This window comes from Pistacia vera, unplaced genomic scaffold (assembly GCF_008641045.1).
Source record: "Pistacia vera cultivar Batoury unplaced genomic scaffold, PisVer_v2 Contig40, whole genome shotgun sequence".
NCBI lineage: Eukaryota > Viridiplantae > Streptophyta > Magnoliopsida > Sapindales > Anacardiaceae > Pistacia > Pistacia vera.
Genome location: NW_022196224.1, coordinates 3,461,739 through 3,476,754, shown reverse-complemented (window position 1 = coordinate 3,476,754; position 15,016 = coordinate 3,461,739). Strand labels below are relative to the sequence as shown.

Here is a 15,016-nt window from a genome sequence, read left to right as displayed (position 1 = left end):
CTTCTTCTCTAGGGAAAACATAATTGATATATCCTTGTTCTAACTTTCTCCTTATAAATGAGTTTGACTTGTTGGGATACTTAGAGTAAGTTTCTTCTATGACAGGTATGGGATGCTGTAGCTGGAGGCAGGCAGTATACATTTGAAGGCCATGAAGCTCCTGTGCATTCAGTCTGCCCTCACCACAAAGAAAATATTCAGGTCAATATTTATTTAACTCATTTATGTTGTGATTGGTGATCTGAGTCAGTATCTTTTTGTATCTGCTAACTAGCTGATAGCAATAAGATGGCTACCATCACTTTGAATCTCATATTATCCATCTTCTTATCTTGAAATGTGCAGTTTATTTTATCTACTGCCATTGATGGAAAGATCAAAGCATGGCTATATGATGGCTTGGGATCTAGAGTGGAATACGATGCTCCTGGACACTGGTGCACCATGATGGCATATAGTGAAGATGGAACAAGGTAAAGCTTGGTTAACTTTAAGATGGACACAGGCTAATATAATTTGGTGATTTTTCATATTGTTTGTGCACATAATACTTTATATAATGATTCATTGAAGTTTCTGATAATATCTTGTTTTACAAAGGATGTATATCATTTAGCTGCCGAGGATCCTTTGTTGCTGGACATTTTAGGCACTTCTCTGCCTTTGATGTGCCATTATTTTGTAATCGTTCTTACATCATCTAAATGGAACAAGACTTCTACATTTTTTGTTGCAGGCTCTTCTCATGTGGAACAAGTAAAGAAGGCGAATCTCATTTAGTTGAGTGGAATGAGAGTGAAGGAGCTATCAAAAGGACATATTCTGGTTTCAGAAAGTGCTCTTTAGGTGTTGTCCAGTTTGATACAACACGGAATCGGTTCTTAGCTACTGGTGATGAATTTCAAATTAAATTCTGGGATATGGACAATACAAATATGTTGACGGCTGTTGATGCAGATGGTGGATTGCTAGTTTGTAGTCATACTGTTTACTTGTACACCAATGGTATTTAAAAGTAGATACGTAGCAGTTTCATTCAATTATATTCTTTGCAGGCTAGTCCTAGACTGAGATTCAATAAGGAAGGATCTCTGCTCGCAGTTACAACGAGTGACAATGGTATAAAAATTTTAGCCAACAGTGATGGTTTGCGATTGATAAGAATGTTAGAAAGCAGGGCTATTGACAGAAATCGGGTCCCTTCTGAACCCATCAACTCTAAGGTAGTTTTGTGCATGTTTGTTGATGTGTTACTTTTCTATGTATATTCAAACAATATTTGTGTTTTATTAAGAAGTTACCTAGAAATCGTAATCCTCTTCTCATATCATTATTTGAACATTTTTTTTTTAAAAATAATTTATATAGAAAGAACAACACATGGAAAGATAAAATTATAAACTTCAGCTCTTTAGGGGCTGGCATTATCAACCTTAAACTAGAAAATGTTTAGGTTTGGTTGGTTCATGACTGAGATAAAATGACAGTACTGAGTATTGAAATTCTTATGATGGCATCCCATAGTAGTCTCTAGAGTCTTGTGAATTTAACCTTCTGTAAGCTTAAAGAATTAAGACCTTTAGGATACATTTTCCTATAAGTCTATTAATTGACCTTTTGTTCTGTTGGTGTCTTATGTGCTACTGTCTTTTTTGGCAGCCATTGATTGTGAATGCTCTCGGTCCAGTAGGAAATGTTTCTGGTGCCATTGCTTCGACTCTTGAGCGGCCAGATAGAGTTCCTCCGGCTGTATCTATCGACAGTCTTGTAAGTTTAGCATTTCTTATACAATGAAGTTGTTGGTGCTTACCTTGGTCCACAAACTCATACTGAGTGCCACTGCAGGGTCCTATGGACAGCAGCAGACTTGTTGACGTCAAACCACGTATTGCCGATGATGGAGACAAGGTTAAGTGCTAGAAAATTCCTGATGTTTCAAATCCATCACAGATGAAATCTCTGCGCTTACCTGATTCTATTGCACCAAACAATGTAGGCGGTAAAGAATTCAAGTATTTGCATGTTAGTTCAGTTAGGAAGAAATCCCTCTACTTCTATGGTGCTGGATATTTTCTTTGTAGTTGTTTACTACTTTTTCTGTGCCTGTGCTCATAAATGAGATATTTTACTATTATAAAGCTATGCAAATCATATGCAACTATATCCTTCATTAATATACCAACCGTATATTCTAAAGAATTGGATGCATAGTGACAGGAACTCCGGAATGTTAAGTCAAATGCTGGAATGCTAGTTTAAACCTACTCGTCTGATGTGTTAACCTTTCTTTCAAATTTTTCCTTTCCTTTTTTAAATATCCTGACATGCCCCTGAGGATGATCGTATGTGGACTGCCAATTCACATGGCCACCTCAGTTGTGAAGTTAGGGCATAATACACCCACTCTGCATGGTAGTGCCTGTTTCATCGATTAACAAAGTAGGAGAGGATTGACAAAATAAATATAAACTAAATGACTTTTTACAAAAGGACACAGAAGAAATGATATCAAGTTCATCACAAAAGCTTAATACCAATCAATATATAATTAGCCAAATAAAACATTATCCACAAATGGTGTGAAATACATTGGTAATTTCCCCTACATTTAGGCCTGGGAAAAAAATATATATGTTTTTTCTATTTTGTTGCAGATGGTTTATTGTTGGATTTAAGTAGATAAGAAAAAAATTACAGGTGGTTCAGTTGATCTACACCAACTCTGGTCTAGCTTTGTTGGCCCTTACCGCCAGTGCTATTCACAAACTGTGGAAATGGCAGCGTAGTGAAAGGAATCCCTTGGGGAAGGTCTATTACTATCCATCTGCAAATTTCTTTTGTTTTTATATTTTGACCTTCTAATGTCTGTTGCAAACTCGTCAGGCTACTGCATATGTCGCGCCCCAGTTGTGGCAACCTCCCAATGGAACACTCATGACAAATGACATACATGATGGTAAACCAGCTGAAGAGTCTGCTGCATGCATTGCTTTATCCAAAAATGATTCTTACGTTATGTCTACCTCTGGTGGAAAGGTTTCCTTGTTCAACATGATGACATTCAAGGTAAGTTATTGCACCTCTCCAAATTTGAACTCTGTCTTTCATACATGTTCAACAATATTTGCTTGAGATAATGCTTTGCAATATTTTGAGATTCCACATGACCGAATAAGATTGCTTATTGTGTCTCAGGTCATGACAATGTTTATGGCCCCACCTCCAGCAGCTACCAATTTGGCATTCCATCCTCAACATAAGGATATTATTGCCATTGGGATGGAGGATTCTTCCATTCAGATATACAATGTCAAAGTCGATGAGGTGAAGTTTCGCAATTGGTTTATTGTTTTCTTTACTTAATTTATGAAGCCAGTTTTATGTTTAACTGGTCAAAGGATATGTTCAATTGAATTTTGTTCTATTTGTTGCTAGTGTTAATTTATAGTTGATTACGATGATATTTTGAGATTGTTAATGTAAATTTTATTCTAGTTTGGCTAAATCATTACCTATACCATACAATCTGATTTATGCTTCTTAGCTCTGTTTATTAGAGGGAAAGTCTTGTTGTTACCATCTTGTTTTAAGGAATTGATGGTTTGTATTGTTACCACTGAAATCATTTATTTATTTATTTATTTTTGAAATGAAACATGTCATCTTCCTGAACACAGAGAGATGCAACAAAAGTGCAAAAAGGCAAACATGAGTCCACCACAATAGAAAAAACCTGCTCAAAAATTGTTAAAGCTCAAGAATAGCTATCTTAATAATCTAATCAATAGCTTTCTTGATTATCTAAAGCTTATTGTGTGACATATAATGTGGAAGCATAACTAATGTTGGATGTCGTTGGTAGGTCAAAGCCAAACTTAAGGGTCACCAAAAGCGAATCACAGGGCTTGCATTTTCCCAAACTTTAAATGCACTGGTGTCTTTAGGGGCTGATACTCAGGTTAGTTTCTGACTAATGTAAAATTTAATATTTTAATGTTTATGGCTATTAGTTGTTCTTAATTATGTTTAATTTGGATGCCATAATTTTTTTGTCAAGAGTAAGAAACCTAGAACATTTACACCATTAAGGGTTTTCTATACGAACTTTTGCTTATCTGAGGAGCAAATTACTTTCTTTGAAATTGAAGTCGCAATTTGCGATTAATCTTAAGTTATTTAGGGTAATTAATGTCTGCATATGATGAGCCTTTTCTTTGGAAAAATATCAAAACATAGTTGAATTACTATGTAAATATAGTCTTCTTGGATGTTACCTCTCAGCAATAGGTGTTGAGAAGTGCCCAAATATAAGTTGTTGTCGTTAGAATGGGTGAAGTTGAAGAATCAAATTGTTTTGAGGGGATCTCTAATGCGAAGATCTTTCCACGAAAATGCTCTGTTAGAATAATTTTTGTGCATCAATCTGGTTATCCTGGTTAGTGTCATAGCTCCATTATTGGGCCCTTATCTATAAGCTGAAGCTTTTGATATGTCTTTTGGATCACGTGGTTATTTAACATGATATCATGCCAAGTGAGCCTAGTAATTTGAGTTCAAATCCCTTAGCTATAAAGTTAATTCAAAACAAGCTGTGGGTAGTAAAAAAGAAAAAAATTAAGTTAAATAGGATTTACTACACTGAAAAGAATAGTCAATTATACAAATGAGGAAAGACTCTAATTTACTACAAGTTTCAAACATGGCTTCCCCGAGTCCCTTCTAAATGCTATTGAATTTCAATCAAGGTCCCAAAAATCAGGTTGAAGCATTTTCTTTTTTGTTGTCTTTGGGTTTTTGATTTCCGTTACTTAATAATTTATGTATGTGGAGTATTGTTATATGGGAGAAGCTGAAATCAAGGTTCATAATACCACAAACTGGCCGTCAATCTCCTTTGGTCGCAGAAACTAAAGTCCAGTTTCATAAAGATCAAACACATCTGTTTGTGGTTCATGATAGCCAAATTTCCATTTATGACAGCAGGCTTGAATGTTTACGTTCAGTAAGTTTTGCTTCCATGTCATCAAGCTGTAGTTATTCTTCAGTTCTCTCTCTCTAAGTAAACTTACTGAGCATGATCTGATTTCTAATAGTGTGGAAATGAGATCATGGTCGGTAACATTAAGGTCCATGAGACCCCAAATCACATATTGTTGTTCGCATAAAAGATTTAGTTCGTATCTCTTATAATGGTCCTTATGCTATGATTTTATAACTTGTAGTGGTCTCCGAAAGATACACTCCCTGCTCCCATTTCAAGTGCAGTATATTCATGTGATGGTTTACTGGTGTATGCCGGTTTCTGTGACGGTGCTGTTGGAGTTTTTGATGCGGATAATTTAAGGCTCAGATGTAGAATAGCAGCTTCTGCTTACATACCTTCCTTCTCTGTCAGGCAAGTGGACCTTTTATTTGGCTAGTTCTGAACATTCAGTTATTCTGTATAAAACACTTCAGCTGTTTCAAGGCATTTTTCATATATTGCATTGTTTCAAAATGACAAGCCCGTAAAATCACTCTCTCATTGACAATATATATTCTGCAGCAGCAAGAATACCACCTATCCTTTTGTCATAGCAGCTAATCCATCCGAACCTCATCAGATCGCTCTTGGCATGAGTGATGGAGAAGTGCATGTAGTTGAGCCTTCTGATGCAGAGCTGAAGTGGGCTGGCACACCCTCCCAGGACATCGGCTTCCTCCCTTCTAATTGGTGAAATCCTTCCTTGAGTGGTCAACCATTCGTCAAAACCTTTAGAAAACATAAAAAATGGTCAACCGTTCGACAAAAGGACTTGTATGTATATGTAGAAAAATACCTTTAGAATTTACAGGACGATGAGTATGCATAATACCTTTATCCTTAAAAATAAGATTTATCATCCATAACTTTAACAGTGTACTAGTTTACACTTCATTTGAATCCGCTCAGTATTTCTTTGTATCAAGCTTAAAAATCTTCAAATAAAATCTTTGATATCTACCACTAGAATTGGCGAACGAGTTACCAAAGTACAAATCATACACATAAATGAGACAGGGCACTTAGAAATGAGCTCTAAAGAATAAAATCCACATTGAATAGATATTTCAAATTTCCAACAAAACCAGATCCAATCAGTCTAAATCAAAATATCAAATTAAAATCAATTTTTACATGATTAAAAATATCTCATTTTGGGTAATTATCTCATGTTTCAAACACATTCAATAGGACTTATAAGATTATATACAAAAATCAGGAGAATTTTTAAAATAAAAATTAATACACCATTAACTTTATCTTCTGTGGATATAATAGGTGATGGTCCCCATACATATCAGAATGTATCAACTCGAGAGGTAGAAACCTTAATCAAAAAGACAGGAAAAGGTTATTGACGTTGTTTACAAAATCAACAGGATGAGCAAAAAGATAAAGAAGAGATCAGTGAAGATAATTTGTGAGAAAATTTAGAGATAAGAGCATTCAACGCAGAAGCACTTGGATGCCCAAGCCTTTGATGCCACAAATCAAGTGTTTTATTAGTTTTCCCATAAATATTACAAGTAATAGCTCTCTAAGATAAAGTACAAGTACTAATCTCTGACACTGAGCAATCAACATTCTTACAAGTATCAGAAATCAAATGCTTAGGAGCAACAGCTGTACAAGTAGCAATATTATTATGCTTCATAGCATTAAGAGAATACACCAAATTCACTACGGGAATGCTAATATTATGTGGAACTGAAGAGAAAAGTGGCAATGGGCTGGTACCAATCAGGTTGAACTAAGCAATAGAATCCTCCTCTAATAATTCGTAGAAGGAGGAGAATCTTTGTGTTCTTGTCCTTTATCAGACAATGTTGATCAGTAAACTAAATATACACGGGATTATCGTGTAAGAACTGATAAATACTAATTAAATTTTTAGTAATTTCGGGCACATGAAATACTCTCTTTAAAGTCAAGTATTGATTAGAAGCACAACTCAAATAAGCAAAGCCAATATGTAGAATGGATAAAAGTTGACCATTACCTACTGCGAGCTGCTCAGCACCCTTGTAATCAGAACAAACTGAAAGATGACTCAATTGCGAGGTAATGTGATCAGAAGCTCCGCTATCAAGATATCAGGATCCATCATTCGATAGTAGCTGGTGAATCTATATAAGCTTGAGATGGTGCTGTTTGCGGTTGAAAAGATGGTGGTGGTAATGCAATAACTGAACCATTTGAGAGTTGTAAGCATTGGAGTGTGAATTTGAACTTGAAATAGGTCCTTGAAAACTGATATCAAACCTGTGGTAGCACTACATTACCACATGGCCACTCTTACCACAGAGTAGGCAAATTGGCCAACTGCGACCACCTGATGTTCTTCCTCGGCCTGTACCACCTCGAACAAAGTATTGACAATTCTAAAATGATGGTGGAGACTGATACTGAGGAGTAAAAGATATGGAACCAGTAGAATTAACATTTTCTTCTGTAGTACCATACAGTACTAATCTAGAGCATGAGTTTTGAATCTGAGATATCTGTGCCAACTGCTGAGAGCATATCAGCGGCATCTTTCATTTTCTGAACATATTCATGGACACTTAGAGAACCTTTGGCTGTGGTTTGAAGCAAATGTCTGAGACGCATCACTTGAGAACGAGCTTGCGTGATAGTCAATTTGTCCAAAACAGTCCAAATTTCACAAGCCGACGTACTCTTTAACTACATGTCGCAACATTGACTGAGACATTTTGGACAATTCACAATTAACTGGTCCATTCGACTCCAAGCAGTAAAAGCTGGATGTAATTGAATTCTAGGCTTAGAGTTTTCATCAACAACAGTAACAAATTCAGGTGGTAAATCTCTAGATCCAGTTAGAAATATTCCAAATCAAAAGCACAAACCGCTGAAATTACTTGTGATTTCCAGTAAGCATTATTCTTTTGCGAAAGCCTAATTGTTATACGAGGCAGAGTAGGAGTAATTGAAGAGAAGGAAGGAACTTGAACAAAAGCACAACCTGAAGACTTTGAAGTTCAATGGAAATTATTGTAAGCTTCATCTTGCTGTTTGACCGGTGTATGAAGAGATTCTGGTGAACATTCTTGTTGGATGCCGAGAATCGTTAAGAAAATTCTCCAAATAACAGAGTGCAGAGTCGTTTATATACTCAAGCGAAGAGACTGAAAACAACAGAACGAATACTAACAATCCACTTAACACACTAACAGAATGATGACGTGGACTTAACAGACATTAACAGTAGAATATTATATAAGTCCAGCGTATAGCACAAAATTTGCTACAATGGACCAAACTCATTTGACAATTCAAGTACATGAAACCTTTGGATATGTAGATCCAAGAGTATTTTCAATCAAATTAGATTACTGACAAAAATGATGTTTATAGTTTTGGAGTAGTTTTTGCTGAACTCTTAACTTGACAAAAGAATTCTTTGCTCATCCTACATTCACATATGATAAGAATATGTAGATAAAAACCTAATAAAATTAAACAAAATGAACTAAGACCATGATCAACATCAACTACTAACAAAATGAAAGTAACAAAATATAAACTGGAAAATAGTAGTGGCACTAAAGTTAGAACACCCGGTTAATTAAGGTTCCAAGCAGCATCTAAGTGGGATCTTATGCAGTATGATAAGATGCTAAGGTTAAATTATGTTAGGCATTCACTCAATGTTCACCATTTGCAAAAGTCTCGCCATGCTACCACAGAATTAGTCATCAGAAAAGCAATAACTAAAACAAGATCTTTTATATTTACTATCAAGGCTAAGAAAATTTTGTTATTCCAGCGACTGATGCCAAGTCAATATCTTGGTAAGAAACAACTACAGGATTAACAACTACTGAATCGCAGTAATAGCTGCTTAAGATCCAACACCAGTTCTCAATATTTACATTAGAAGTAGTCCAATTTGACCTTAGTGCAGTCAGAAACTTGAATGAAATCGTGCAGTTTGTAACAATTTTTTGCTACTTCTTGATGAGCATATCTGCGTGTGCCTATAAAAGCATCAACTGATTTAGTTAAAGATGCACCGGAAGGGAAAAAAAATGTCAATGGTGACCGCCGAGTGAGATATTACGGCACGTAACTAAAATGTATCTCAAAAATTTCAGAAAGTACCAAAACGAATAGCTCTAAGAACTCGAAGGGGATCATCAAAAAATGTAGCTTTTGGAGGTAACAGGGTCAAAATATTCCCAGATTTTAGATCTTCAATTCCTGAAAATGTTTTATAAAGAAGGAAAAATAATAAAAATGAAAAGTTTAACTCTCTGGACAAGTGCTTGAAAAGATAGAAGCAAATGAAAATCCGTATCAACCTCTTCCTGTAAAATCTTTAACAGAGCTGGTGTTGATACTGTAGAACAAGGTTCCAAAGGAAAAGTAAACTCATTCTTACAATAATATGGAATTACCTTCAAAGTATGTGTAAAGAGAAGTCCAAGGAAGCTGTATATAACCAAAAAAATGATTTACAATAGATAAATTCTAAGCATTTAATGAGTTATACCAACTACCAAGTAAAACAAAATATTGACAAGATATGAATTATTCCAAGTGATGATTGTTTTAAAAACAAATATAAATGCTATGGTTTTACTTTTCCACTATAGAGATTCTGTCATCTATTGTACATAAGAAAGAAAAGATAACTATTAATGGTCAAATCCCTTTAATAAGCATCTTCTTCTGCTGTGCCAAGTTTCTGCAAATTACTACATCCTCGTCTACGCTTATAAAAGCATTCCAAATTGAGAAAGCGAAACTGATATTACTGTAGGATTACAAGAAGTTTAAGAGAATATAATAAAGCAGAAAGCTTCTTAGCATTAAATACATACATTTAGGCAAAAAATGTGAACACAAATGAGTAATAAAAGTCACAAAAGCTATTCTCGCTGTAATCTTCACATCTTAAGTTTACAAAATCAATCAATAAAATAAAAAGGTACATCCTTGCCGTCTTTAAGTGTACAAAATCAATCAATCAATAAAAAATTAAGAGTTTCAATACAATAGCAATCATCATTCTAATATTAAATTAAAAACAATTATTGAATTATGATTAAATTTTTTGTCATTCTAATATTATACATTTAGTTAAAAATTAATTATCATAAACGTTTTCTATAATTACACCATCAATTATATCCTTGAGTTGAATAATTCAATACAAAATTAATTATTAGTTTTTAATATTAAATAAAATACGCTTTCAAATGATAAAATATTAAAATAAAATAAATAATTTTTTTTATTTTTTACTATTCAGAGATAAGGTCTTCACAAGGATCCCCATCCCATTCAGTATTGGTCAATTCAAGGATGGAGTTGTTTTACAGCAACAACCAACTAGACAAAAGTAATATATATCTCATTCCTCCAAACAAAAAATCCCCCTTTCTTAATGTGTTTTTCTTTTTCTTTCTGATAAAGCTTCCTCGGCTGTCAAGATTAGGGTTGCACAACATGTATTCATATCACTATGAGCTCATTCACGAGCACATTGTCATGTCAAAAAGAGGAAGAAAATGAAAGAACAATGTACTTTCTAATAGTTCATTTAATAATATATACCATGACCTAGTTGCAACAAAAATAAAACTTTTGATGATCAAATCATTTTTGCTTTTAGTTTTTTAAAGATAATTTCATTAAAAGTCTAAAGGAGCATTGAAATCAAAGAACAATTATTATGAATCAAGTGTTCCCAAGGATTATTATTGCATATCAGCCTACCTAGAAGATCGTTACGTTTCTAAACATTTATATGAGTTACTTGCATTGGCCCCCCTGGGGTGTAGGTCCACTAAGGTCCAATTGATGATTCACATTGATCTCACTCCATTAGAAAATAAAAAAACTGTTTTTGTAAGCCACACAAATCCCACAAAGGGAATTTGTAGCTATAATCTAATTCTTCTACTACACTTAACAAAAAAGGCAAAATCTCAAAATTTGTTCTATAATAAAACTCGCACGTTAGAAATGTTTTTCTTATTTAGACACTAAGATCACATAAGACAACATATCAAGACTTAGAAATGTTTTTCTTATTACATTCTCCATGTTATTTGTTCTATAATAAAACTCGCATCAACAATTGCTCCAAATGTCCTAATAGTTGTCACCATTATCAAGCCACGACCATTGTGTAGGAATAGGGCTTGTGTTTTTAATTTGTATTTTGCAGAAATGGGCTCAAATAAAAGTAGTGCAGGCCCAAAACTTGGTAAAGGGAAAGAGATTAACAAAAAAAGAGTCTGAAATCAAAGAGTAGTATGAGTAAAACATTTTAGAATAGCACAAATCCAAAAGTGCTTAAATCAAGTTTAAAGTTTGTAACAGAATTATAGTTTGAATTTATGGCAATTCATCTTCAACATCTGGTGTTGTTGTAGATCAAAGCATATATCATCTGGCTTCGTACAAGTACTGAAAGTGAAAATTAAAAGAATATATATAGCATATTAATCCATGTTCTCTTTGTTGTATACTTAGTTCAGGAACATTATTCAATTTTTTTTCCAACATAATTAAGAAATGAGACATCGAGCTAATTGGGTAGGCTTGAACCGGCACATGGTTTAGCATTATCGAAATTTGAAAGTCTAAAAGGAGGAAGAATGAAAGAACAATGAACTTTCTATGTAACTGCATGCATTCTTTGGATGAGTATGTTATATATTGATTAATTTTCCCAAAGAGAAAGATCAAAATAGTGGGAATGGGTGTTCGTCATCTGGTGTTATTTGTTTTGGGGTCAATTTTCTTGAAATTTCTTTCAATAATATTAATTATCAAATAATAATAATTCAATCTCGAAATTAAAGCTATAGGGTTCTTCTAAGTGAGAAAACGTCTCAACAACATTTGCAAGTGACAAAAATAATTCAATTGTAGTCGGAGCTCTCGTTTTTGAATTGTATATTAATTTTTATATTTAAAAAGCCGACTCATGTTGGCTGTTTGAAAGTTGCCCAAGGATTATAATATTTAGTATAATTAATTTCTTTCAACATCATGATTTGGAATTCTAATTAAATAAGAAAACCAAATCAAACAAAAAAGCAAATAAAATAAAATTTTAAAATAATGTGTTCGACATCACCCTAAGTTTTGGTCACTTTCAATTTGACCAAATTAACTAATTTTCACTTTTTTATTTGATTATTTATATTTATATGTAGAAAGTTGTTGGGTTTTTTGTTTTTATTTTTGGATTGTTTTGAACATGCATTACCATAAAATCAGGGATAATTACTTTAAGAACAAACAACATTTCCACCCAAAGTTTAGTGAAATCCTAAGTTGATACCCTTGGTTGCATTTATTCCAGATTTTCACCCTTAAAGTTAGGGGTGTTCCGTTCTGGGTACCCTGCACTTTTTGAAGGAACCGGAACCGACGGTTCCTTGAAATTTGGAACCGGAACCAGAACCGGAACTGACGGTTTCAGTTCCTAGGTACCCAGAACCAGAACCTGTAACAACGGTTCTGGTTCCGGTTTTGGGTACCCTATAAAATCACAATGACCCCCCAAAAGTTTTAAACCAATTTACTTTAAATGTTACGAAATATAAATATAAATATATTCACATTACTTTTTCTACAAAAGCCTTATTAACTTCCCTAATATTTAATTTTATTTTATATTAGTCTCGGTTCCTGGTTCCGGTTCTTGTTCCTAATTATAGGAATCGGAACTAGAAGTGCACAGTAATGGTTCCAAAAATTTGGAACCAGAACCTACCCATTGATGATTGGTTCTGGGTAGGAACCAGAACCAAACCCAGGGTACCCGCCGGTTCCGGTTCCAACCAGTTCTTTTGAACACCCTTACTTAAAGTAATTTTGTTTCTTTTATTTTAATAGGTTCCCAACTTTTCACTGTAGCATGGCGCACGTTAGCACGCTAAATTGTGTTGATGCTTTCTTTGGCAGAAGATAGGCTCATTTTAGCAAAAAGCGGTCCACGTTAGTAGTGTCCAAACCAATGGTTTTTGGTTTTTTTCAGTTGATTCCGAAGTCCAAAATCACTTCCAAAACCATCATTAGACTCCCCACAACCTCTTCCACAAAACCCATACATTCGCTTGTAGACCTCACTTACCATTTCTAACCACCTCTATCAGTTACTAAAGGTGTTAGTTTAAGGGTGAGAATCTATAATAAATGCAGCTTGGGATTTCGCTAAAACTCGGGTGAAAATATGTCATTTACTCTTACTTTAAACCTGTCGAGGTTTGGCCTAAACCAGATAAACCACCTTGGTATCGATATTAACTTAAAACCCCCTACGGTTAGGTGAACGTTAATATTTTTATGTTAGTTTTAATAAAGCAGGGGCAAAAGAGTAAAACAGGAGAGTTTAAAAAAGCATAGAAGATGTTTGATGAAAAGCCTGAATGGTTTTTTTAATTTGTGCGAGTATGGTTGTGGTGGTTGAGGTGTTGTTGTTGGGGAGAGTTGGGTGTTTTAGGAGAATGATTCTACGACAAAAAAAAAAAAAAAAAGGGTGTTCCATGGCTTATACGGGGGAGGAGGGTTTGGGGCATGATAAGGTAGTTGCTTGGCTTGTTAATGCAGAAGTGGGGTGTCTTAAATGGAAAGACGAGGGTATTAAAGTCATTCAACCTCTTACTGTGAAAACTGAAAACTAACTAAAAATGACCAATGACAGGTTTTAAGCTAATGTCAATACCTTAGGGGATTTAAAGAGTTGGGACAAACCTTTGGGGGGTTTAAAGTATCGTATTAAAATATTTTTAAATTACAATGATAGATACCTAATCCTTTTAATATTAGTAACACTATACTTACAACTTTTTCATACAACTCTATCGTGATAGTTCCAACTAGTTAGCTTATAGTGGGTCTCGTCTACTCAATACAAACTGACAAATCGTAATGAAAAAATTGTAAGGGTAGTTTTATTGTTTTAACACATTTTACCTTAAACATAATTTTATGTAAGAAATATTATATGTCTTGATCAATTGTGGACTTATGCTCAGGCTTAGAGTTTGAATTACAATAATATATACCTAATCTTTTTAACATATTCCGTTTTAAAAATAATTTGATGAAAGAAATATTTTATGTCTTCATCAATGGCCGACTTATGCTTAGGCTTAGAGCCGCCATAGCCACCCCATATCTCACTAAGGGGGCGTTTGGTTGGGGTTATATGAGATTACTAGAGTTAAGTCATTTTATATTACTTGATTATCATGTTTGGTTTGTCAAGTAATATAAGATTCTGATAATCTTCAAATACCAATAGTACTATTGGTAATATTGGAGGTAATCTGATTACCTCCATTTTCTTATGTATTGTAAGATTACTTGGGTAATCTTTTTTTTTTTTATAATTCTGTCCCTCATTAATAAAATTTTAGGATAATAATGCCCTTATTTTTAAATTTATTTACATGAATCTTGCTTTTACCATTTCACCCCTTGTAATTACTTTTTTGGACAAAATTACCTTTGAAATCAAAACAAATTTCAGCTTACTCAAGCCACCACCCCCACCCACCTGTTGCCACCTACCTCTAGCCAAACCACCGCGAGTCCTCACGAGAAGTCGTCGGAAGTCACCTGGAGTCGCTGTGAGCAGCCCATCGTGACCGGGAGGCCCTGATATGGTTGTATTGATGGCAAAAAAGGCCATATCAGGAGCAGATCTGGCCATCTGGCCGTTAACGACCAAGTCTATGGTCGTTAATGACTAGATCTCGCCCAGATCTAGTTGTTAATGGCCAAGGATTTAGTTGTTAATGACCAGATCTGGCCTGATATGGCCGTTTTCAGCCATCAATATGGCCAGAAACAATCATACTAGAGTCTTGTGATTACGGTGAGCTACTCATGGTGACTTTTGGAGACTTCCGGCAGTGGTTTGCAGTGGCAGCAAGGGGTGGGGGTGATTTTATCATAAATTAAAGTTTTATATGAGCAGGGGTGTTTTAGCTAAATCTGAAA

The 15,016-nt window shown here is 34.6% G+C and overlaps 1 protein-coding gene across 1 annotated transcript; it reads left to right on the top strand.

The window, feature by feature from the left end:
* The first annotated feature begins 351 nt into the window (after positions 1-351).
* LOC116141643 (protein TOPLESS-RELATED PROTEIN 2-like) lies at positions 352-5,942 on the top strand. Its single transcript, XM_031427125.1, is given in 12 exon segments — positions 352-473; positions 737-971; positions 1,056-1,223; positions 1,660-1,767; positions 1,846-1,992; positions 2,698-2,808; positions 2,884-3,066; positions 3,196-3,324; positions 3,863-3,958; positions 4,817-5,002; positions 5,223-5,395; positions 5,549-5,942. Coding segments are annotated over 12 exon segments (1,734 nt in total). The 5' UTR covers positions 352-444; the 3' UTR covers positions 5,718-5,942.
* The last annotated feature ends 9,074 nt before the right edge of the window (positions 5,943-15,016 follow it).